The sequence below is a fragment of the Lagopus leucura genome, unplaced genomic scaffold (assembly GCF_019238085.1).
Source record: "Lagopus leucura isolate 7727_CA_CO unplaced genomic scaffold, USGS_WTPT01 Super-Scaffold_1, whole genome shotgun sequence".
NCBI lineage: Eukaryota > Metazoa > Chordata > Aves > Galliformes > Phasianidae > Lagopus > Lagopus leucura.
The window spans coordinates 7960200-7985104 of NW_024962250.1; the positions used below are offsets into that span (position 1 = coordinate 7960200).

The following is a 24905-nucleotide window of genomic DNA, read 5'->3' on the forward strand; positions in this document are numbered from 1 at the left end:
GAGAGAGGCTAGTACTACTGTGAGGCCTGACAAAGCAGCAAAGCAGGGATAATACTTAGTCACTAATTTGTTCAGAAGCAGGAAAACTACATAGCAAAACAGAACAACAACAGAAGAGGTTGTATTAAAAATAAAACGTCTAAATCGTACACATACGCTAGAAGTAACATGCTCTAGATTTTAAAGGTGTCAAGAAGGAAGAGAACTAGCACAACTGTATGCACTGAATTTAATCATAGGTAGAACTCATTTAAATAGGAGAAAAGAGGACTGAATCTCTTGAATTCGAGTGGTACAGTCCTTTGTCCCAAAGCACAGAAATAGCATTCTACTGACCATTAAGCTAACCCATCCAGCAAGGCTTTTTTAGAAGTTACTTACCTCTCTTTTCATTCTGATTCTATAAATTATTCAGATGATTCAGAATGAAACCAAAGCGAGGGATGTAATGATTTTCTCACCTCATCATCAGATGACACCAGCAGAGCTCGGAGAGCACCAACAGATGCTGCCATGACATTATCCACAGCATCATCCAGAGAGAAGCGTAGCAAGAAGAGAAATCCAGCATCGAGAAGCAGACGCAGAACACTGCCCTTCAAGGAGGAAGCAAATTCTCCAGCCCTGGCCTGAAATGTATACATACCATACAGAGATAATGTTAAAGCTGTCTCACCTCAACTGTGTACAATTTAACATCTGCATGTTTGTCTCTTCCCAGTTCTACTGTAAAGCAGCTACACTGTGCAGTCAGCACAACCAACTGCTCTACTTGGTATTCTCCAAGGAAACTTTAGAACCATCTACAGGGACAGAAAAATTTTGTATCATTCAGTCCAAAGTAGTGATATAAAAGGACAGAAGAAATGCTTAAGACTTCAAGGATCCTCAAAGACCTACAGTGCCAGCCATGCAGGAAAATCCACTTAAAAACCATAAAATTAGGCACCTGAGTCACATTTTGACCACCTGCTGTTTACATTAGTTAGGAGTCTTTCATGCTACCTAACTTCAGGACATCACAAACAGATGCAGATTTGCCAAATTCCAGCGCTGCCCCATACAGTAGGTTAGAAATTGGTAAGAGCTCGTAACATAAATGAGAGAACATTTTGACTTCTAGGGAACACTGCCTATTGATGAACGGCTCCTGTTTCTGCATTACATACTCTCTCTCTGCATAAGTCAAGGGTCACATACCCCAAGTGCAATTACAATGTGCAGACTGGAATCTGCCAGGATGTACACCCCGCTTTGCATGCTACAAACACCTCTTCCCACTTAAAATTCTATGACTCAAGGGCCAGGCCAAGAAAAAAAGTTCTAAGAGAATAATTGCACATTCCTATGGCGTTTCTGTAACTTTGTGGTATATTTCCTATTTAGTTTGGAGGACAAGAAGTTCTTTTCTGCTTAGATCAATAGTGGGACACCATCTTTGAGTAGTCTACAACTATACCATAATGATGCTGCTGCTGCTTTAGGCAAGTCAGCTGTTTCCCACAGAACAGGTTTTAGGAAAGTTGTTTTGTGCCTCTCTAGAGAATGAGGAGAAGAGAAAATACAACTCCAGTTCTTTAATGCAGAAAAGCTTTCTTTCTTTTGTCTGGACACTTATTATGACTTCATCCTGTTCTGCCCCATCTTTCTTCTCAAAATCATGCTGCTACTTCATCTCAGCCTCCACTGCTGTTAAAGGGAAGGTTAGCACTTCCCCCAAGAGTTGGGTGGGCAAGTGCGTGGAGCTAAATATTCATACTGCTTTATGCCCTCCTCTGTAAGATTAGGCTGGCTCATTTTCACCACCTACAGAACAAGCACATCACATAGCTGGCTCAGGCAACAAGAACTAAAGGGTCACTGCAAATGGGAGTTTTTGCCACAGAAGTAACACCGTAAAAATAACTCAGTCCAAAGAAACAGAGGAACATAAATTGCAGCACTGCTGCTGAGCAACACTTGAAAGCTGCAAAGCTTCTTCCTGCAGAGAATCCTGAAATTCAATTTGCTATGTACCAACATTGTAACTTTTCTTAGCAGTGAGATCTTTGGTGTAAAAAGAAACACTCTGTCAGTGATTTTGTTCACCTGCATTAAAACAGAAGACAAACAACTAGCATCAGAGAATCTGGACCCTGATGCAGTGGAAATGTCAGCTATGGGGTGAAGTTCTATGGAAGTGACTTACCTTTTGAACAATACGACCCAAGACCTGTAGGGCCAGTGTCCTCTGCTGAATAAGTTGGCTGCGAGACAAATGAAAGAGCTCTTGGAGAGAATAACCAGCCCTCTAAATGGGGGAGGAAAAGAAAAAAAAAAAACAACAAACAACCGAGTATAGATAAAAACAGACCCCTTAAAATAAGATTTGCTGTAAATAGTGCATAACAGGAGATAAATTGCAACACAGTTTTGTTTGCTGTTTCACATCAATTGCAGAAGAGATTGCAATAAATGACGTAATGGGAGAAAACTGTACTTAAAAAAGGACGTGTACTCGTTTTCCATCACCACAGATCCTTAATGGCATTGAAGAAGAAAAGCATTAACAGTTGTCTGAAAACAAAGAAAGCAAGCTAGTGCATAGCAACTAAACTTCTCTTCAGGAGCTTGTTTCCAAAGGAAACCACCCATCTACACTTTCTTGAGGTTTTTGTCACTAAAACACCTTGACACAAAAGGAATCTGACAAAATAAACACAGAAAATGGAAATGGGTGTGCTCTTTCCTTTCTGCTTCATTACACCTACCTCTGCCTCTTCTCCATGGTGATGCAGACCTAGATGAGTAGGCAAATCAGCATCTGCAGGAATCAAGTCTCCTTTTAAACTGAATCGAGCTTGCATTCCCTAGCATAAAGAAAATGGTGGAGGGAGAGAAAGATTATTTTTATTGCCTTACTCTATTCACCACATAAAATTCCATTTCTGAGGTGTCACCTAACAGCTGATTTGACAAACTCCCCAGATCAGATCTCAGATTCTTTAAAAAAAAAAAAGTTTATTCCACTTTTTTTTTTTCTTTTCTTAGCTTTCAGACCTGTTTCACCAGAGGTCATCTGAGAGTTATCAGACTCTCACTTCGTAGCTCTCTTTGACACTATAGGCTAAAGTGATCATATAGAATCCCACCCTGTGAAGAACACTGGTTCTCCCCTCAGCCTTACAAAATCTCTCAGATTGAGAAACCAGGGGATTATTTAAGAAAACTTCAAAATTGTCACTGGTGAGAAACATGAACCAGACACTTCACAAACAAGAAAAAAAAAAAAATCAGTTTCTGCTTTTAAACCTTTTTAGTTTTCTTCTGCCGGGGTGAAGGCAAATCTTTCATCCACTCCAGCTTCTCAAACTCCACGTTGTCCATGTGAATCCATTCTTTCCTTGGCTTCACAGGCAGATCATCATCTTCAGGAGAGAAAATGACAGCCTTACCTTCCAAAGCAAAGATGAAGAAAATCCTATTTCCTACTTGAAAACCCACTTGGCTTAAAGTCTACATCAAATAAAGGATCCATGTAAAATAAGGAGAAAACAATTTTCTAATGAACTGCTGACTGATGCATAAACATCAAAGCCAGCTGTTTTCATCCTTCAAGAGAGCTAGAAGAGAAATTATGCAGCACTGTAACAAAATCCACAGACAACGCTAATTAGGGTGAAACTGAATGAAAGTTGGGACACAAATAAGGCCAAATGTTCAGAACAAGGGCAGAAAATATCAGCTCTACTTTTGCCAATTAAATGAGTATCATTCAAGAAGGGGAGCATTAGGGGAGTCAAGAACAGTAGCAATGCAAAGAAGGCTAAATGAATTACTGGCCTGGCACGAAATACGGTTTTAAAGAAGCCAGGATAGTGTCAGCCTAGGTACACTGAAGGGAGCACACCACTGCTACCACTCATACTTCCATGGCACTTCCACTACTACTCTCTATTCTGTGCCTCCCTCTAAAGAACTGAGGAAATCAATTTGCAAGAAAAAGAAAAATAATAATAATAAGAGAAAAATTGACTGAAACTGAGAAACAGCCCAGTGGGAAAATGGGGCAGTTGAACAAGGATCTCAGAGGTGAAGGCACTACAGGAAGAAATGACTGATTTAACTTGTCAAAGAGTTTTGACCAGAACAATTTGAGAAACAATACATTTCTGCTTGACAACACAAGAATTGCCCTATGATCAGCACGTGGAAAAAATATGACAAGTGAATGGGCAGGAGAGATTTAAGTGGAAATTATCTAAATGCTAACACAGCTAATGCCTTGCTAGTACAAAACTGTCCCAGGCTGGTGTGAGAAAAGAGAATTAACAAGTCCTTGCTATTTCAAGAGAAATCACTCACTGACAGAAGCAGGCGGACTGAGGGCATGGAAAGCACGATCATCACTCCTACTGGAGCACAACAAGACCAGAATTCATTTGCACTGCAGCTGTTAATCCTAATGCTCTTGTTTTCTCTTGTGAAGAACAGTGTCCCACTGAGATGCTCTTCTTTCATCAGAGATTTCCCTGCTGATAACTGGCCTGAAACCCAACTTTCTACCTTCCTCCAATTAGCAGATAAACTTTCAGAAAGGGCACCCATCATTTCTAGGATGAAGCTTCACCCTTATGATCAATGTGGCAGTGAGTCAGGCAAGGAACCAAGTACACAGTTATCTTCCCCAGCCAGAAAGCTGTTGCACAGAATTTCAGCCAAAGGCTCAACACACATTTTAATTGATGGAAAAAAGCATCTGATATGTAAGAAAGTGGAATGTCTGTAGGTGGTTGATGCAAAACCAGAGGAAATAAAAATCAACAGGAAAAAAAAAAAGAGATCAATTGACATTTGTAATTCAATAAATTGTTTTTTCCTTCTCCATTAATCACTAAACTGGATAATCATTCTATGAATAGGATTACGCATATCATCATCAGCCTGTAGCATTCTGATCTTGTCAACAAGGAAAGACAGACATACATTCCAAGGCATCAGCAGATTGCTCAGTTACTGAGAAAACCATTTACAGAAACAGAAGCTGGCAGTTTGAACGCAAAATCTGTACTGAACTTTTCAGAGCTGCATTATATTAAAGACTACCAACCAACTGCTTCCTTTTCTTGTTTGCTTTCCCTTTTGTCTTGGTGCCAGGGTTTGTTTTTCTATTTGATAAGATTAGAAGTTGCTATATAAAGGCTTTACTGTCTTCTTTATTAGAGACAGTTGCCTTTTATCTCATTAGAGAGGCAAGTTTGACTTTTGAGCAATCCTGTTCTTTTGTGTCATCATCCTTATCCTTAAGAAATTCCGAATGACTGTTTCTGCCAGATTATTCAGATGAGTTAAATTCTGAGCACCAGCAAATGCAAAATCCCAACACCGTTTTAGAAAGTCAAATAATGTTTTATGTCTCCTGTGGGTCAAGATGGGCTAGAAAGGCTTCCCTTGGTTTCCTAACAGCATTCTAAATCACTCTTTCTTTGTTATTTCAAATATTCCAGGAAAACTCCATTTCTTCTTCAGTCTGCAGTCTTGTAGCAGTAAAAGATGTTATCAGCACACATTTTGTACGCTGAGCTTTTCGAAGAGCACTACTACAATTTTGTTCAGTCTCTACAGCTAAACAGCCCACTCCTACTGCTCCTATGAATAAGAGAAAGTCACTTAATCTGATGCTACTTTTGCACTCATCTGTTCTGGGAAAGGCATTAAAGCCTGTTATTTTGATTAATGTGAGTTCATGAAAAACAAAGACCTGGGGAGAAACAGCAAAAGTGTTTTCTTGATTATGAGGCTAATATCTTTCCTTCTGCACATGTATACACACACACACACACACACACACACATTCATCCCTCCCATCAGGAAAATGGTAAACACTTGTTATCTCTTGCAAACACCAAGCTAAAATCCAAGAGAGATTTGGAGACCTCTTTAATCAGACTGCATGTTGCAGTGGGAGACAAAGAATGCATCAGAAGAGAGAATCAAGAGATGAAGACAGCCAAAGATTAACATGAAATTGGAAGAAAAGCATGCTAATAAAGGAGAGATGCTTCTTTCACACACACTACAAACAAAAGTGTTCTGGAAGATGTGAGTGGGAGCCTAATATTACCACTAAGGAAAGAATCACAGAATCACAGAATTGTAGGGGTTGGAAGGGACCTCCAGAGATCATCGAGTCCAACTCCCAGAAAAAAAACCCAAAGAAGAAAGCAACAATAAGAGAAGCATGAGGGGTAAATGCTTCTTTGGTCTGTCATGAAGAACACAAAGACTGTTGTAGCTGCCTGCAAGAAAGCAGCTTCCTTCTCACATAAGCATAGAAACTGCAGATCCAACACAGCATCAGTGCAGGCTTCCTTAGCACAACTGAAGTAAGTCAATACTTACAAGTAGTTAATTAAGCAAGAGGTAAAATCCTCCTCTAGTAACTCAGCAAAGACTCCTTGTGTCATTTAGTAAGGAAAATAAGAGATGTGAATAACGTGGAGATTCACAGGCATGCAAACCTCAGTGAATGCAATTCTGATATCAAAGTGAGCATACAGACACACTCAGGTCTCTTGCCAGTTGGATGGCAAAGATAAAGATTCCCATCTACAAACTTCCACATCTTCATTCTTTTAGATACATTACCACTCTTCTATCATCAAAATATACAAGGTAAAATTGAGTATTAGAACATCATTGTAAAACGCAACAGCTCTGTACGATTCTTCTGAAAGAGCAGAACTCTCAATAAGTCAGCATTTCCTTCCATCCACAGCACACAAAAGAAAGAACCATAACCTTTGGAAATGTTTGCATGGGCTCTGCAATACAAGCCACACAGTGGAGCCACCAGGAGCAGTCTCACATTAAGACAAACATGCCATGTGAGCTATTTAATGGGCTGTCATCTCCATGCTATCCTGTGAGCACAACAGCCAGTCTTTTCAGGGAGATCGACCCACCAACTGTCCCAGTGAAAAGAAATTAGTGAGAATCAAGTGCTGCTTGAATATCACGCTCTTCTATTTCTCTGCTTACATGACTAAATGAGAACAGCAATGATGCTTACTTTTAAAACACATTTTCCTTCAAGTGATCTCAGAACAAGTTTCCAAAATAAAGCAAGACCTCTCACTGCATGGCACACCACCTCCATTATGTAGTGCATCATCCTTCTAATCTAGAGCTCAGCTAGAAACAAGAATGCTCTTCCTCGAACTCAAAAATCTTTAAATATCATGATCAAATTCTGATTCGGATAATTAACAAATTAACAATTCCACAGAACTCTAATCTGGGTCGATGCAAACACCATAAAAAGCCTTACATTTATGTTCAGAACATTAACGATATGTACTGCGTGTCTTACCTGTGATTTCCATTTTCATATTTTCATCCCTCCTTACAGATTCTTCCAGACCTGACTCCTGCATGGAAAGTGACGTTCGTACACCACACTGAGGCACAGTCAGAGATTCCACAAACTCCTCCGGTCTGTTCTGTTCCATTTTTATTTCGTTTTTCTGGCCTACATTACCACTGCGTCGTGACTTTAAGAAAGCAACTAAACTGGGATCTGCAAATATTGACAAAGAGACGGACAGATAAGTGTCAGCCTCAAAATACCTAAAACATCTACAGATACATCTACGTCCTGCCATTTGCATTTTAGTCTTTTGAATCCCATTCCACAAACCCCTTCTTCTCTGCCAACTGTCACTTGTTTTCAAATGAGGCATTTAACTGTTTATGTTCAGCACATAAGCTGAGGTCTACTAATTGAAAAAAAAATTAGTATAGATCCTTCCCTTTTTAAACTCCAAGTGGTTGCCTCACTACAATCTGTTAGTGATTGAGCAGTACAGACAAGGAGCAAAGGTCATAGATCAGTCATAAAATGAAAGCACAAAAACAAGGTATTTTTCATACACACACCATTGTTATAATTAGTGAAGTTAAATGGCAATAATTTTTGGCATTTTTTGGCATATTATGGCAACCCTTCTTATCTGCTTCAGAGAATTATCTTTTAGGTCCTCAATACACATACATGTAGCCAGGTATCAGATGTGCAAAGTAACTGTGTGCATGGACCATCTTATTCCACAGCAAAGGCGAGACGGGACAGTCTTCAACTAAGCTTCCTCTCAAATTTCTTCACACTTGATTCTTATTCACAATGATACAGATATGAGATGGAGGTTTAGCTATCTCCATATGCAATGACTAGTGATCCTAAGCTCCCAACTTTGACCTGTAAATTTGTTGAAGTTTCAAGACACCAATGTGTACAGTAAGCTTTCATACTTCTAGGAGAATTCACTCCAAGAAGCACATACCTAGCTGAGCCAGAAGCCTTTCCTGCTCCTTCAGGATCTCTTCCTGGGACATGGACTGTAGTTTCTCTACATTCTCTTCATGAATAGCCTGAGCTTCCTGCTCACTCTTTTGACATCCAAGACCCTCTCCCGTTATGATACAAGGCCGCTGAGAGATGAAAACGTCATCAGCTTTATCTGAAAGATCCAGCAAATAAAGCAGTTAGTCACTAAGTCTCGACAGCATTATGAGCTCATTTAGATTTTGTCATTAGCAAGCCTGCACTGAAACCTTAGAAGCCAAATTAAAAAGTGTACAAAGAAGCTTATCTGGAAACAAAATTAAGTGATCTGGGCTTTCAGGTTTTCATCACATGTATCAATAAAACACCATTTCTTTCTTGTTTCTTTAGGAGTTGGAGAGGGACAGAAAAGAAAATATTTTGTTTCTTTAAAGCAAAGCAACAAAAGGTAAATTCACGCATAATTCATAAATCAGGATATTATTTTGAGTTAGCTTCCTTCTCTGCCCAAGAAGACCTGAACTGGTATCTGCTGAGCAAGAAAGAGAATGAAAAGTACTGTGTAACCCAGTTTCCAGTGTGATACAGAATCCACCCCCAAAACAGGCAAGCTTTCTTCTAGCAACTTTCTGTATTCACTTTAAAGGTTAAACATAGCAGAAGCTGCAGAAGGGCAGATATTTCTCCTACTCTGAACAAAATCAAGTCTCCTTTATCACCTGATCTAAGGGCTCATTTCATTTAACCATAGCAGTAGGACAACATGTTCCTCTGGTCAAACTGAGCCAGACTCTCTTGCTGGCCCACTGTACAAGGACTTGTCTTTGTAGCTTTATTCTACATGTTGTTTTGTTTGGGTTTTCACATGCTCCACATAGCAACCTGGATAACCCCTGTGACCCTAAACCAGCCCATGAAAACATCAACTCTTGTTCAATCAGCACTAAGGTCTGATGTCATTTCCACAGCAGTTGTCTTGCATACTGAACAAAAAGAAATGAGAAGACAGAAAGGTCTGGTAAGAGATTCACTAAACTTCTTACCATTCAGCAACTCACCTGATTGTTACCAGGCACTACAAGAAATATGGCTATTCTTCTTCTGTGGCTTCTAGCAATCCTCTCTCAAAAACTCTTCTCCAGCAATCTTGCAGAAGAGGACACATAATTTGCTGATCCCTCAGTTGTATTAATACATCTATCAGAGTTCTCTGACTTCAAGAGGGTCAGAGCCAGAGGACTACTGCTTCTCAAAGGATTTCTCAGACAGTAGTACATGTGCACAATTGTAACAGGGTACATAGCAAACACAGTAATGGACCTGAATGGTGGATCTGTGCACACACAGCACGATTCAGGGTTTTCTTACCAATTCTGAAAGGGGTCAGCATAAACAGAAACCTTACTCAGATGGTGAAAACCTTCAGACGACATCTGGCATCCGTTCCAATGTGAAAAAGAGGATGTCAGGGAAAAAGACAGACATATGTTGGTCCTAACCAGATAAGACTGCCCAAGACACCTGCATACCTAGAGATGCCAGTACCACTTGAATTGGTTTCATCTTTCCTTGTCACAGTGCTGTCAGATAAATAACTGCTGGAGGTGGTACTGACTCATCAGTGCTGCCTCACAGCATTCCTTATGGAGCAATGTGACAGTTTCACAGCACAGCAGTGAGTGATGGAAGATTGAGCTTTCAATTTCTAGGTAGGTAAGAATGAGGACCTGCATCAGAGGTCATGCACAAGATAAATCCTTCTCCAAAAATTGCAGAAACTACTGACAAAACAAGAAATACCTTACATGTGACAAACAAAGGAAAAGGAGGGCAAAAGCCTTGAAAAAGAAATCTATTTGACCCTGTGTAAAAACAACAACAAAAAAGAGTGATAAAGCTACTATATCTCTACAATTTTAATTTGGATCTCTGGCCATTTCAAATCCTTGCCATGTTACAGATCTTCCAAGTGAACACAGTTTCTGAACTAAGGACAATAGTGCTTCTCTGATTTAAAGACTAGGTGCAGTAATGTAACAGTTACTAAAGCTATGGAAATACAGTAGGCTGCATAAGCAGAACCTTCTCCACTTACTATCCCCATTGCTGGAGTTAGCCTCTGGTGCCTCTTCTGCTGATCCCTCAGGATTCAGAACGTCCAGAGAAGCTGATGCTATTTGAGTGCACTCAGCAGAGGGAGCTGTTGCTGGCTTTTCAGCAGCTCTTCTTGCTGCCATCTTTTGTGCAAAGATGCTTTTTCTTCCAGATCCCACCTTCACCTGCAAACAAGGAAGCTGTGTGTCACCACTCTCCTTCAGACTCCCCCACACACCTGGCATTAACAAGTGTATAGATCTGATCCTAAAGACATTTTCAAAAAACACTTTGGGATGTGACATGGGAGAAGCTACTGGCAGCCACCTGCCCTTTTCTGTATGTGTGCTATTCTATTTTAATATCTTAATGCTAGAACAGAGACAAAACATATGAATGTTTTTGCTACCTAGAGAGAAAAGATGATTAATCGTAAGTGAATTGAGGCCAGGAAAGTATACCTAAAATATCACCAAACAGAACAGTTCCAGATCTCCTGCTGCTTAGAAACCCCACATAGATGAATACTTTGCATTTCTGAGGATAAATGGAGCAGTACTGTACTGTGCTCACCACATGCTTGGAAAAGGCTTCTTATAAGGTGATTAGAGAGCACCAGGGTGAAAAGATTTACACAGTAAGAAATGGGCAAGTGGTGCTACAGTAATCCTTACTAAATTATTGTGCTGCTCGCCTAAGCAATAGAAGACCAAGGCTCTGAACAGCTTGATACACAGGAAATCCAAAGCACACTGAGCAAAAAGTCTCTTGCATATCCCCAGTCCAGAGAAGAAGCTTAAAAGGTAGTCTTAACGTTTAATGGCTACTTCGTACGCTCCTGCATCAGGTAAACAGAATTGGTAGCTTTAAAAAGTACTACTTTTTCCTCTCAAAAGAGTTGTCCTTCAAACTAAACTCTTTTTTCAAAGCAACTGCAGCTATCAATGACATTCAATTTCCAGCATTTGATTCCCACTCAGCTAGCAGTTCTTGCTATTACAGCAACTATTCTGACAACAGCAGCCATAGGTTTCAGTTTTACAGCCTTAGAACAAACGTTTTCTCAAAATGCAAGACACTGTAAAAGATAATCCATGCAACTGCATTCAAGTGTCATTCCAGGAGGAATCAGAGGCAACTTGAGTAAGAACAGACTTATGCAAATCTGGTGGGCTGAGACTGAGATTCACTGAGATTGTTCCTCAAAGAAAAGCAAAAAACAACAGAGCAGATTTGAACCTACTTCAAATTTACTGCTTAAGTTATGTGAAGGAGATTGCCTTTTTTCCTAACCTGTAAGGATTCCAGTATTATTTAACTGTAGGGTTGTATGGGAAATGCTGAATCACAGCCTGAACCTCTGATTGAACACCTGATGTGAGCAATGAGTCAGCCAGGGAGCAGAGGTGAAGGCAATTCACCTGTGCTGCCGGAAGGGGTGGAGCCTGGCTGCACCTCTCCTACACCCATTTTAGAGCTGACTGCCAGTGGGAAATGATCTCTTCTGGAGAACCACTCTGCTGGAGTTTCATAAGCAAGCCCAGGATATGGGTTAAGTGTCCTATCTATTCTCTTTGTGTTATTATAATCTGCTTTGCCTAACTCTCTTGTTTATTTCATAATTATAACATCTTAATATTCATTGATTATACAAGGGTATAGACTACCTATTTGATGGCAGTTCTGTAAGAGAACTTTCTCCTATACTAAGAAGGCAATGCCATGAAGATGCTGAGCCAGCTTCTCATCTCCAGCATGCTAAGTCATGCATTCTGAGTCCTATCACTCACCATGCATTGCCTTTTGTTGTGGGAAAGTTTTAATAGTTAATGAAGACAGCATAGAACAGCTGGTCCTGCTCTTACCTCACTTTTTATCTCAGAACGGTGAAATATCCTTGGAAATGGGTCTCCAGTGGGCGCTGGCATGGTCACTGCTTCTGCACTTGTGTCTCGTTCCTGCATCAAAAAAATCCAACTCAAAACCACCACAATAGCCAGACACGTTTGTACCATTTTGCTGAGAGTAGACTAAGCTCTCAGCTCAGCAGTTTGCAAGATTATTCTATGTAGCCATCAGATTCAGAACACCTTGTGCTTACTTAGAGCCAAAGTGAAGCTATTTTCCAAAAGGCTGTGCTGCCAGCTCCACTGACCATCAGAAAACTCAGATAAAAGGAAATTTGGGCCAGCACACAGCAACAAGAACACCACACTAGAGAATCAGAATTTCACTCAAATTCATACTAGAGCACCCAGCTGCACGCAAGCAGCATGACCTGTGGGCAGTCTGAACTGGAGAGCAGGTTCAAACCCATGTTTAACTGACAGCAAAAATATACTCGGAATTTTCCCCAAGAATGCTACAGGACACTGGTTTATTGTGCTACTACTGCTTCATCATGTTGCAGAGATAAAAGCAGAAACAGAACTCTAGATCCCCGCCACCGCTCAATTCACAGCATTCAAAATACACATCACATAAAAGTTAGACGTACAATGATTTTGCTGAAGACTGCTGTAATGTGTTGATCATGATTCTCTAGTCTTTCCTCTGGATCTTCATCATCAAAGTGGACACAGGCACTTTTGATTTTGGACTTTTTTGGAGGACCAGGAGTTAAAGCAGGGAGAATATCAGGAAAATCTGTGGAGGGGAAAGAAAAAATATAAAAAGGAAAAAAGATCCAAGTTACTCATATATAACTACTGCACAATAGGCACCAGACCAAACAGTCTTCAACAGCACATATTATTGCTCTGATAAGAAATAAACAAGATAAAGAAGCAGTAAGACAATTATACAAGTTTCATCTCTGACTTGTGCTGAGCATTGGAGAGCAATATGCCTAAGAGCTTTATTATTTATGCTTTGGCATCAAGGCCATTTCAAAGGGCTGCGTAAGTGAGAAAGTATATTCAGGCCTGACTTCAAATATTAAAGGAAGAGGCAAAAGACTATACAAGAAACAAATTGTATCCTTGCAATTTGTGCTCACAGAAAAGCACACTCCCACTGACAGCTCCAAGTGAATGATTAGCATGATCAGGAGCAAGTCAAGGCCTCCTTTTCACTGTTCATAAACAGGGATCATATTTTCTCACCTGGAAACAAGCACTGTAAGATTTAAATTGTTGCTTTTAAGAAACAATATTGAGTTTTTGAAACTATTAAGTGCACGACAAGTGTTACAGTTACTGCTGCTGAAGGAAAAGAAAAACACAAGAAGGAGGCTTATCAAGATAGCCTGCTGGCTGGAACTGTTAGCAGAGTTGAATCTCAGAGACACTAAGAGCAGGATCTGGCTAGGTGGTAAAATAAGCGCTCAGGAATTGAACGAGTGCAAATTACAGGAAATACCTCCTGCAGTGGGATTGTTGGAGTACTGCAGACAGCTGATACATGGGTTGAAGGCAGTGTGTTGGAAAGGTGGTTCTACCAGAGGTAGCAATATTGGACATGTGCATTTTCAAATGAGGCTAAGAATAAATAATATTGCAGGGAAGACACGCAGGGGAAAAAGCAAGTTGAGAGAGGTGATGGGGGCAAGCAAAGAGGAACACTGAAAGAGACAGAAAAAAATACATGTAATTATGAAAGAACCCCACAAGGGAAATTACCGTCCAGCATGACCACATCCTTGCTGTCCTGTAGCTGGGGTCTCTCAGCATCTGAGTTCCTTTCCTCTCCCTTCCTCTTGTCTGCTTTCTTCACAATCTTCACTGCAGGTGAAGCTCTGGCTGCCAGGAACTGGTTTTGAAAGTGTATCAGGTCTGCTTCGGACTCCCCAGGCTTTGGTCTGGAGAACATCTTGTCGTCTTATTTTTGTGGGCTGATCCCACTTACCATTCACATGGAACCTACTGAACACAAGGAAAACTGGTCACAGAACTGGCTTTCCTAGGGAGAGGATAGAAGCAATAAGGGAAAACAACTCACTTTTGTCCTGCTCTGCTCTTTCTGTATATACCGCAGCTGCCCCTCACGACCACCCCAGGACACAACTAATTGTACCAGCATCCCAAACAAACAGTTTACTGGTTCTTCACTGCTAAACAATGTGCTACTAGGCAAGACAACACCTGGTCTACCATCCAGCTGGGAGCAGAGTAGCACCCAGCCAGCAAGAAGCAAGTCATCAAGTGTATCGCTGTCAGAATGCCAACCACAGGCCTTGGATTTGCAAAGCCACAGAAGTACTTACGCTAAGGCAGTAGATTTAACTTTCTCCAGAATCAGCAGCAAACAAGAATGTCAGAGATGCAGTGTCATGTAAATCTCTTCCCTCCACCACACTGTTGTTTTCTCAATATCCCAGTGTAAACATCTCAGTCAGGATGCAAGGGTCTGTTCATGTAGATGTGGACAGAATACTCAGTACTATAGCTCCTCTTCTCTTTCTAACCTCCCAACTGAAAAAAAAAAAGAAGGAAAAAAAAAAAAACCTTTTCTTCCCTATTTAGTACTTCAGCTTTAGTTCACTCTGTTTCACTGTCTTTATCCTGGTAGGAGGTATGCTGGTATGCTATTTCCAAGCATTTCCATTCACTGCTCAGACCAGTTCTGGGTTGAAAGCCGGGGGTAGTATTTATAAACACCTGTATCTTGGTGCATATCAGAATGTATGAGGAAGAGAACTCTTCCACCTCTTGTCTACCGGCCATGAAAATACTTGCAAATTTACTCTCCATCTCTCATTCCCAGAGCCCAGGACCATCAATCCATCTCTACACAGCAAGTAAAGTGTTTGCAAATACATTTCATGCTAATTGAATCACTGATCACCACTAATGCTGCAGACTTGACACCCTCCCACACATGGTATTTTGAAGTATTTTGTACATCTTTGATCTCTTCTACGTTTAAAAGACCATCAGGACTCAGCGATGATTTACTGTTAAATTGGAAAGGGAAATGGATGTGGATTTTTAAAACTATGATCATCCACCACGTGGACAGGCTGTACACATGACAAAATGCAAAGCTTCAAAGTGAATCTCTGTTTTAATCTCAGACCAAAACAAAGTCCAACTCCCACGAAGACCCAGCCTGCCCTGAAACCAATGTTTTGTTTGTCTTGTGCTAATATCATCTTTCATTGTGAAGAATGTGGGAAGATATCTTCTGGGAAGGATGCTGATAGACTCAAGAATGACCTCCCTCATGCAGTATTTATGACCAATGCTTGGAACGTTTATACCAATTTTAGTGATCCCATTCTTAATCAGCCTCAGTTAGATATGGGGCTGCTCACTCCATCAACGCTAAATTAAGAGAGATCTGGGCAGTTTCATAGTTTTGTATTCTTTTGTTTTAGAGCTTTTTGGTGATTTTTTTTTTTTTTTTTTTTTAAATCAAGGCTTTCAAGCAAAACCAATGACAATACAAGACCTGTTGAAAAATCTTTTTTTCTGTCCCAATTTTTGTGCAAAAAATGAATTTAAAGCATACAGATTTAAGAGCTTTGTGCACCAACTTGAAGTGAATTTTCCAAGGCTTTGAGTTTCCAGGGACTCCATTCACTTCAGCACTCATTACTGCAGAAAGAGACCTCTTCATGTGATGCCAGCACCATGAGTTAGTTACTCAAAATCAGACAGCTCACCACACTGGCCTTAATGAAAACTGTCAGCTCAAGAGTCCCAGAACAACAACCTCCATTTACACCAAGCATACATATGGCACAGATAGCAGCAAGGGAACTCCCCCATGCCCTCTGAACAATAAAATTCTCTCCAGCCTACAGAGAAAATGCCTTAATTCTCTGTCAACACCATCAAGGACAGCTGTGGAACATCCTCACCAGTGAGGGGCAACTTCAGAGCAGGATGGGATTGGAGCATGCTGATATCTTGCCTCAAAACATAGCAAAAACACCTGGGATGTCACCACAGTTCTGACTGATGCTGAAAAGGCAAAAACACTCCTTTGAATCCTAGTTCCCCTCAAAACACACAGCAAAAATTGCAGCTCCTGCAGATGGCTCCCTTTTTTGTACTCCAAGTATAAGCACCTGCACTTGCTGTTTATTTATGGAGCTGCCTGCCATAACAGGGGCTGCTACGGTCATACTTCTGTTGATAAGTCCTTCTTTGATACACCTAAGCAGCAGCACATGCATCAAAAGGCAAGCGTTTCATACCCTGTCATCCTGGGCTTCAAAGACAAAAGGAGGACAATGACAGTAGGATTAGCAGACACAAAACACCTAGTTATAAGTAAAGTGTGCTCCTAACCTTTCTGTGATAGGATTCTTCCACGCTGGGACACACGTACACAGTTGTCTGAGTCTCCACATATTACATTACTCAGAAATAAATTGGAGCTTGGAACTGCTTTCATTTGTCTTGAGAATTGTTAGTCACAAGAAGACAATTTTGCGGTCGCTGCCTAAGAGGTTAGAAAGTCATTCAAAACTAAGTTGTTATAAGATGGTAATACAGAGGTGGCAACTACTTTGGTGTAGCAAATAGATAGAAGACTTAAATGTGCAATTTCCATGTTCTAACTGGGTCTAGAAATTTAATAAAACCAAGGCCTCTGACTTGATTCTTCTACAGTCCAACAAGAGAGAAATTGTTCAAATTGTACTTGAATGCTAAAAAAACGTAAGGAAAATAGTTTTCTTTCTAATAGTACCTGTTTCCATACCCACCAAAGGCCATTAAAAAATATTAGGAACACTTACCTGGCCATCATAAAGAGCAATTCTTATCCATCAGCACTCCAAGAAAACATGTAAGAAAAATAACTACCAGTACTGATCAGCAGCACTGATGCCACCTCTATGCAGTTTGGTTATCTCCAATCTTGAAGCCTGCTATTTAAAAGCTAAGTGAACAAAAGCTGTTTGTCTAAAGGGACCATCACCTAGCTGACACGCAGCCCAGGGGGATGCTGTCCTAGAGAGGTCTGCAAGGGGTAAGAAATGCAGTGAAAAGACCACGAGCACCTACATGCACCAGACACGCAATCATTTGCTGCTATATTCTCTGTCTGTACTAAGAATCTCAAAATATACTTTTCTGATGCTTTGGACTGCCCACAGATACAGTCGTTAAAAAGCCTGCCAGTCCTGCAGATAGTTTTACAAATACAGCTGGAAACTGGTTGAGGTTGAACTAAAAAATGGTGTAAAAACACAGAGGGCAACAAAGCAACAGCTTGTTTCAACTGCCAAGACACACTTGGATTAACCAATTTCAGCTAAAGCTTCACCCTGAGGATGAAAGCCAATTAGGGCAGTAAGGGGCTCTCCCATAAATGAATGCATCACCAGTGCATCACAAAAGACTGTACTTACTTTACAAAAACACAAAGAGGTATAATACCTCTGGTTCTCCTGGAGCAGCATTTAAGCTCCTGAGAAACATGTTATCCATCCCTGCCACTACCCTCAGCAGATGTAAGGCAACACAAGAATCAAGCATAGCTTTGTTCAGAGCTAAGTGCTACTACACTTCAGCAAAAGAACTTTGACATTTGCCACCAGGCTACAGAAAAATGCACTTACTTGACATAAGCCACTATCATATTGATTTTTATTTTCTTTAGATCATCTGAATTTACAATGCATTTTTCCTTCTGCAGCAGTAGAGATCTACAGCCCATGAGAATAATTTAAATCACAACAGCTATGAACCTGAAAGGGTTAAAGAAGGAAAAGCAGCAACTATATGTAAAAACAAAGATTCATCTAAGAATTCTGCCAATTTCTAAATGTTGTCATCTTCTTGTCACAGAATCATTTGAGTAGGAAGAGACCCTTGAAGTCCATCTAGTCCAACTCCCCTGCAATGAACAGGGACACCTACAGCTCCATCAGGTGCTCAAAGCCCGGTCCACAGTGACCACGAATGTCTCCAGGAATGGGGCACAGGGATTGCATCTCTGGGCAATCTGTGCCAGTGCCTCACCACCCTTGCTGTAACAATTTTCTTCCTAATGTCCAATCTAAATTGGACGTTCTCAGTTTTTACCCCCATTTTCAAGCCTAACTTGCATTCAACATCCAAGTCTGCATTCTTTTACAAAAGAAATCAGGTTTGGGTCAAAGAAGAAATCCTGCTACCATACCGGCGCCCCCAGTCAATGTATTTCTGGTTTACACCTCAGACCTCGCTGGCTGACATACACAACTAAAGTGAGAAGCAGTCACACCTCAGCCTCACCGAGGCAGCCCAGTTGTCAAGAGAAAGGCACAATTTCTCTGCTCTAGGTTATCAGCCAGTGAAAGCATCACACGGCACGGCTCAAAGCAGGCCTGTAACAACACTTGCTATTACCAAGCTGAGGAGGCGAAGTGCCCTCACGCCTCTAGAGCTGAGCCAGGCCCTAACAGTGCACCTGAAGAGGGCCGTTAGAGCGGGACCCGCAGCAGCCAGCGTTCGGGGCAGTCGGGACATCGGTCCGGCGGGGCCGCGGAGCGGCTGAGGCGAAAACAGGCCCGAGAAGCGGTCCCGAGGCCCACGGAGCCGCTACAGCCCAGTGCGCGGGCCGGCCCCGGGCACCACTCACCTGCACCCGGCCCGCGCCGCTCCCCGCCAACACTTCCGCTCTGCGCCGCAGCGCTACTTCCGCGGCCACTTCCGCCCGCGCTTCCCTCCGCAGGCTGGGGCGGGGCGCCGCCATTTTCTTTGCCCTCAGCGGCGGCGCTGGCGCCTTGTGCCCTCGTCGCCCGCGCGGGAGCTCCGATTCGCGGCTAGCGGGCCGTGCCGCATCTCTGCTGCCCGGGGAGGAGATGTGGCTGCGTGTGCTCCGGCGTGGCGCATGGTGGATAAGGGGTCTCATCGCTGAAGTATTTCCCCTAAATCCGTCTTGGTTTGTGCGGTCCAAAGGCGCGTCCCGCCTCAGGTGTAATTACAGGACTCTCTCTCCTGGAAACGTGTGCCCACACATACAGAAAGCCATCTCTGTAAATGTGTCATCTGTGCCTTCTCGTTATTAAGAGGTGTTTGTGTGCTCGAGAGTGGTGTTGTTTCAGGAGAAGGGATACACAAAGCTATATAAATGGAGCAATAATTTATTATTCATGTCTGAATATTCATTTATTATTCATACACGTCAGCTTCTATTAAAAACTGCTGGAGAGCAGTTGTACCTACCAGAAGCATTGGTGCTTGGCCACCTTTCAGCTTTTTAGCCTGTGTGTAGACTGGAGATCCTGAGTTGGGTGGGCCAGCTGCATGGGGAGGACTTGCCATGAGTGCTGTGGTACTGTAAGGGGTGACACGTCCTCATCAGTCTTTTTATCCCTTCAGAAGACGGTGTTAGATGCTACAGCAAAACTGTTGGCAGACACAATTTTGACACTTAAATCTCCATAGAAATTAGGATAAATCATAATCCTATCAAAAGACAACCAGCTTTGCAGCAGTGGCAGCAAACCAGTGATGAACTCATACAAAGTGGAAATTTTCTGTGAAAATGCTGGGCAAAAATATCTCTGTCAGCTGTGAGTCTTCTGATGAGCAATACTGTTCCTGAGATGGTGAATTTGAAGGCTGTCCTGCTTTAGATCATTAAGAACTTCTTAAGGTAGGAACCACCAAAAACGCTTGATGATGCCCAGTTAGACCAACTAAATAGCCAAGAGTGAGCCCATTTCTGTCCTTTTGAGCAGACATTTTTCTGCCTGATTCTGGCACAAGTGTTTGAGCAGTTACTACTGGTGCTTATAGGTGGTCCTGGCAGGAGGAATAAATAGATCCACTCTAAATTACATTTGGAGATTATCAGAAGAGAGCCTCAAGAGGGTTTGGAGTGCTTCCCTGGTACTGCCCTGCCGGGCTGCAGTTCATCAGATGGTAGAACTCTGCTTTGCACTCCCTAAGGAACTGAAATCGAAGTCATATCTGTTCTATTCTGGAATAGCAGTGACTGAGAAACATGAGGTCCAATTCTCCATTTCACTGAAATCAATTGTTTCCCTCCTGCCACCATCTTGCACTTAGTTTTGTCATTCCACATTCTGCTGGTTTGGGATGTAAGATGCACTTTGAAATAATTGATCAAGTTTCTTGTAGTTAAAACTTAAGAGCAGCAGTTCCTATAAACCTTTTCCATGGAACCGTCTGATGCTGCTGATAGCAATGGGATTCTGTGGATTCACAGGACTGGTGTCTGGAAGTGACAAGTTTAATATTCCCTTCGGTGCATTGTTGGCTTTTGTGCACTATCACTTGTGGCTCAGTAAAGATGGTGTAGTGCTGCTTTAAAATCTTTGTCTGAAGCAAAAGGTGGAACTTAAATTTTAGTTTATTGCACTGTTTATCTTTAGACAAGACAAGAGGGCATTGATTTTACTGAAGAGTTTGGCACATGTGCTGGTGAGAATAGACCTTTCCAACTCTGAGTCTTTGCTGGTACTGAACTTAGGAATGATTTGCCTTGGGCCTCAGAAAGACATTTGGATTCTGTTACTTGGTAATAAGACAGGAAAGCTTTGGCACTGGTTGCACTGGAATGTTTTCCAGTTAAGTGTTGAGACTGTGTAGACTGTTGGACAGCCGCTTATGAGGTTGAGCTGTTCTGGTTCCAGGGAATTTAGTAACTATTTGTAAGGTCACTTTGACCTTGCTAACATTGTTAGTTTGGAAATGATGTAAATAAGTTACTATATGTCCAGTGAGAAAATATATATCCTGATATTGTTACAGGATATTTGACCGTATGTATCTTGAACAGAATCAATTCAACAAAGTAGATGGCCTGAGACATCACAGGCCCTGTCTGAGTTACTGTTCTTAGGGCTGATCTGCTCATCATCTTTTCCTCTTGAACTCAAGAAATGTGTATATGAGATATGTAAACAGTTGCTAGGAGAATTTTGCTTTGCCTGGGTAATTCTCAGATTCTAATAAAAAACTTAACTTTGTTTCTTGCTTTCTGCTGAAGTAAGCCTGTACTTTTCTGCAGTACTTGTCACGTGAATGGGCAGAACTGGATTTAGAAAAACTAGTTGTATCTAATCTGAAACTAAACCGAGGGTTTACCAGGTGTAACTGGTCAATATGCACAGGTGGTAATTCTATCCTGAGCGTAGAGTGGTGTTCAAACTGAGTAGCTGTAAGCATTTCCCTCCTCTCCAGTTTTGCTCACATTGGCTGCACAAGTTCTGCAGCCACACACAGTGATTCTTACGGGTATACAAAGTAAGCAAGTAATATTTTTTGTCAGAAAGATATAAAAAATGTGCTCCAAATATATTTAATCTTAATTACTGCAAGACAGGAATACTTCCTGTCAAGACTGACTGTGCTTTATGTATCTTTTCTTCCTTCCATTAATTATTTACCTCTTGTTTTAATAATACAGTTAAGAGAGCTATATATAGCTCATGCTCTATCAATAAATCATGTTTCTGCATCTTCATATTTATCCTATAAATTATAAGTATCTACACGCTTGCATGAATCTGCTAACCTATTCTGGCAGGGAAATTCCCACCAGAGCATCTGTAAGAGTCACTGGAGGTAAACTCAAACATTCTTCACTTGAGGAGAGCTGTTTTGTGAGATTTAATTTAAAAGTTCATCCGTTTTGTCACAAGCCCTAATATTCTTCCTCACTCCTTTCTTTGTGCTTGCCACAAGCAAAAAGCTGTATGTGACTCTCTGGTAGATGTTTTTGGTTCTTCCAAAGCACAGAAGCATGAGAGTCTACAACCAAATGCTTTCTCATTGAACTGTAAAATGGAAGGGATCATAACAACAAAGACAATATGGCAGTGGCCTTAGTGAGATTAGAGAGAGTAAACATGTAATTGCAACAGTATGTGTTGCAGAGAAGGTGCATATTACAATGAGTTGCCTAAGAAGCAGACGGCCAAGGAGACAGGTTATCCTAAAAATTAGTTTCAAGAAGACAGAGAATAAAGTCAGGAACAGAGTAGCTGAAGAGCAGAGTGGTGGGAAGTGCACAGGTTTGCCTGGGACTGGAGGATTGATGATAAGTCAGAATAGATCTGAGATTCAAGACCTTGCAAATTCTTCTTTGTAAGAAGGAGTTGAGACTGATGGGAAAAACATTCAGCAGCAAGTTGCTATTTGTGCTGTAGGTTCAATTCTGCAAGGGTCTGAGCCTTGAGCTTGGAAGGGACAGTAATATATTGTTCCTCAGATTAGTGGTTGCAGCGCACATCAACACTTTTCTCCACAGGAATCCAGTTGGAAGAGTCAGAGCCCAAACCAGCAAAGCAGGGAAGTGCACACAGCAAAGCACAGCAGGAGTTTCAAGCGGCAATAAAAAAAAAAGGATGTGTGTTCCTGAAGAAATGTGCATGTGTGAGAACAGGATTGTGAGTAATCAATGGCAGCTCTCTAGCTGATGGGAGAGCACAGTAGAAAAGGAGAGACGGTGATCCGCCCATAGAACTTTGGGTGGCTTTTTCTGCAGTTCTCTGGCCTACCTGCTGAGTGGAAGCACAAAAGCATTGTCTGTGACAAAAGCACCTCACTGATTGTAGGCTGCTTGGATTCCTAGGGCTATGTAAAGCAAAGATATTTTAAAGCAAACCTCCGTGTGCTCACCAATAAAAAGCATGGATCCATGCTCTATGTGAATTGATTTAACCATGTGAGGGGAAGAGGTTACATATTTTAAAAGCCCAAAACAGCAAAGTATTTACTCATCTCTAGCAGTGCATCTGCTAGGGCTAGGCATTATGTTGGCTCTTAACAGTTAGCATGGGATTTCCTCTTGGTTGTTTGCTTTATCAATTGTTTCTATAGAAATGGCATTTTTATCAGACTAAATGAATATATCCCGAAATAACACACATCTTCAGCAAATAAAGATATTTCTTGCTTGATATATATAATGTATGCCTATCATACTGGACTTCCTCACCTCATAGCAATGTCAAAATAAAATCCAACTAAAAGTGTGCTGACATACAGCTGAGACCCCAGAGGACAGACCACTGTGGAAGTCAGAAGGGGCAGTTGTGCAAGTGTGCTTCCATAGTCAGGTCATTCAAACATTGCATCTGAAGAGTATTACAGGTGAAAATCACTGTTTGCGCAGTGGCAAATACACTGTCATTGACATTCACTGATTCACAGAGGCTTAAATGAAAACAGTCTCTGAGCTGACCCTGTCTGGCAATGCCATCTACCTCTTATATCATGGAGAGGGAAGCAGCATCTCTGTACTTCAGCTTCCTTGGGCTGAGGATAGTGTCACTCATGGCTGTTGCTGGACCTGTCTGCCAAAATCTGAGCAAAGTGGTGGATGCAATCAAGTCCACTGTTGTAGATTTTAAAGGAAGCCTGTCAAAATGCCTAAGCCTCATATTTCACGCAATTTAAGACAGTTTAAAGCACTGGATGTGCTCAGATGATTATCCTCAGAGGCAAACCTCAGTTCAGGATTTTTTCCTTTCTTGACTTCTGATTATTTCCTTATGTAAGGTTGGGGTAAACCTTCTACTTCTGCATCTAAGCAGGGTGGCAGTTATACATGCATCTTTATACAAATCCCACCTGCACCAAACAGAATGTGCACCAAAAGGAGTGCCCAAAGTAGCTCATTTCTCCCAGAATCCCAGTCTCACACCCTTGGAACAGAAGGCATGGCCTTTGCTATGTGCTTGGTTTGGGGAGTTCAATATTCACTGAAGGTGCATGTTCAGCAGCTAGCTCATACTGCCAGGAGAACCGAGGCTGAAGTACTTAACTCTAAATAGCTATGCTAATGCTGCTAGATCTGCCAAGAGTTTTTAATAGTGATGATCGTGATGTCCTGATGATTTAAGTGATCTGGCAGAACTAGCTGCAGTCACACAGAGTTGGGGTTTTGCCTTCATCTTTGAAAATATCAAGGACCATTGTAGATTGCTGTACCTTGTCTTTGCAAGGATTCACCCCTGCAGTCTCCCTAGGCCAAAGCTGTTTTTCCATCTCCTTGGGAATGACGTGAGATGCTGTGGGTTGCCAGAGGAGCATGCTGGTGGTATGCACTTCTGCTTCTCCAGGAGCAGCACACACTGCATTCACCTAGCTTCCTGGGTAGGGAGAGACCAGCAGCCTAGCAAAAGGCATTTTTCTAAAGGTAATACCCAATGAGGTGGAAGTGGTGTTAGGAAGAGGAGTATTCAAAGGAAACTTCTAGAGCCCTGATGATCTAACGCGTAAATGTGGTAGTGGTACAAAGTTGCTTCTGAACTCTTCTGTCGCCTTGTAGACCAAAGAAATGCTTTTGCTGGCCTTCCATACAGTAGATATTATCACCCTCTTTAATTCATTTTTTTTCCTGGAGGCTCAATACTTGCAAAGTTTGGTGTCTGCCTAACACCAGGACGGAACACCTCCCTCGCTGGTAGTACTTGGTGAGGGGAGCAAAGTCATCAGAAAGCTTCAGCTACCCACATTTCTCTACCAGTTTGTGGTGAAAACATTTCTCTACAGTGCTCTCTTATGCTCATTATTTGCCTGACAACAAATTCTCTTCATTGTTTTGCTGTTGTTGTTTTAATTTTATTTGCAAA

The 24905-nt window shown here is 41.6% G+C and overlaps 1 protein-coding gene across 7 annotated transcripts in view; it reads right to left on the bottom strand.

Annotated features, from left to right (window-relative positions):
* RPAP1 (RNA polymerase II associated protein 1) overlaps positions 1 to 18977 on the bottom strand; it is a 38143-nt gene extending 19166 nt beyond the window's left edge. For 4 of the 7 annotated variants that reach the window (XR_006177562.1, XR_006177563.1, XM_042863911.1 and 1 more), the window contains exons 1-12: positions 18935 to 18977; positions 14622 to 14829; positions 14038 to 14280; positions 12915 to 13063; positions 12283 to 12375; positions 10419 to 10602; positions 8322 to 8498; positions 7352 to 7558; positions 3292 to 3434; positions 2751 to 2849; positions 2189 to 2290; positions 462 to 629 (exon numbers count right to left, since the gene is read on the bottom strand). Coding sequence is in view for 5 of the 7 variants with exons in the window: in XM_042863911.1 (XP_042719845.1) it covers positions 462 to 629; positions 2189 to 2290; positions 2751 to 2849; positions 3292 to 3434; positions 7352 to 7558; positions 8322 to 8498; positions 10419 to 10602; positions 12283 to 12375; positions 12915 to 13063; positions 14038 to 14227 (1512 nt within the window). In the remaining 2 variants the exon portion in view is untranslated. Of the gene's footprint in view, positions 1 to 461; positions 630 to 2188; positions 2291 to 2750; positions 2850 to 3291; positions 3435 to 7351; positions 7559 to 8321; positions 8499 to 10418; positions 10603 to 12282; positions 12376 to 12914; positions 13064 to 14037; positions 14281 to 14621; positions 14830 to 16653; positions 16808 to 18934 lie in introns of those variants that run through there. The other 3 variants (XM_042863926.1, XM_042863933.1, XM_042863916.1) reach the window with 3 other exon arrangements.
* Positions 18978 to 24905: the final 5928 nt, after the last annotated feature.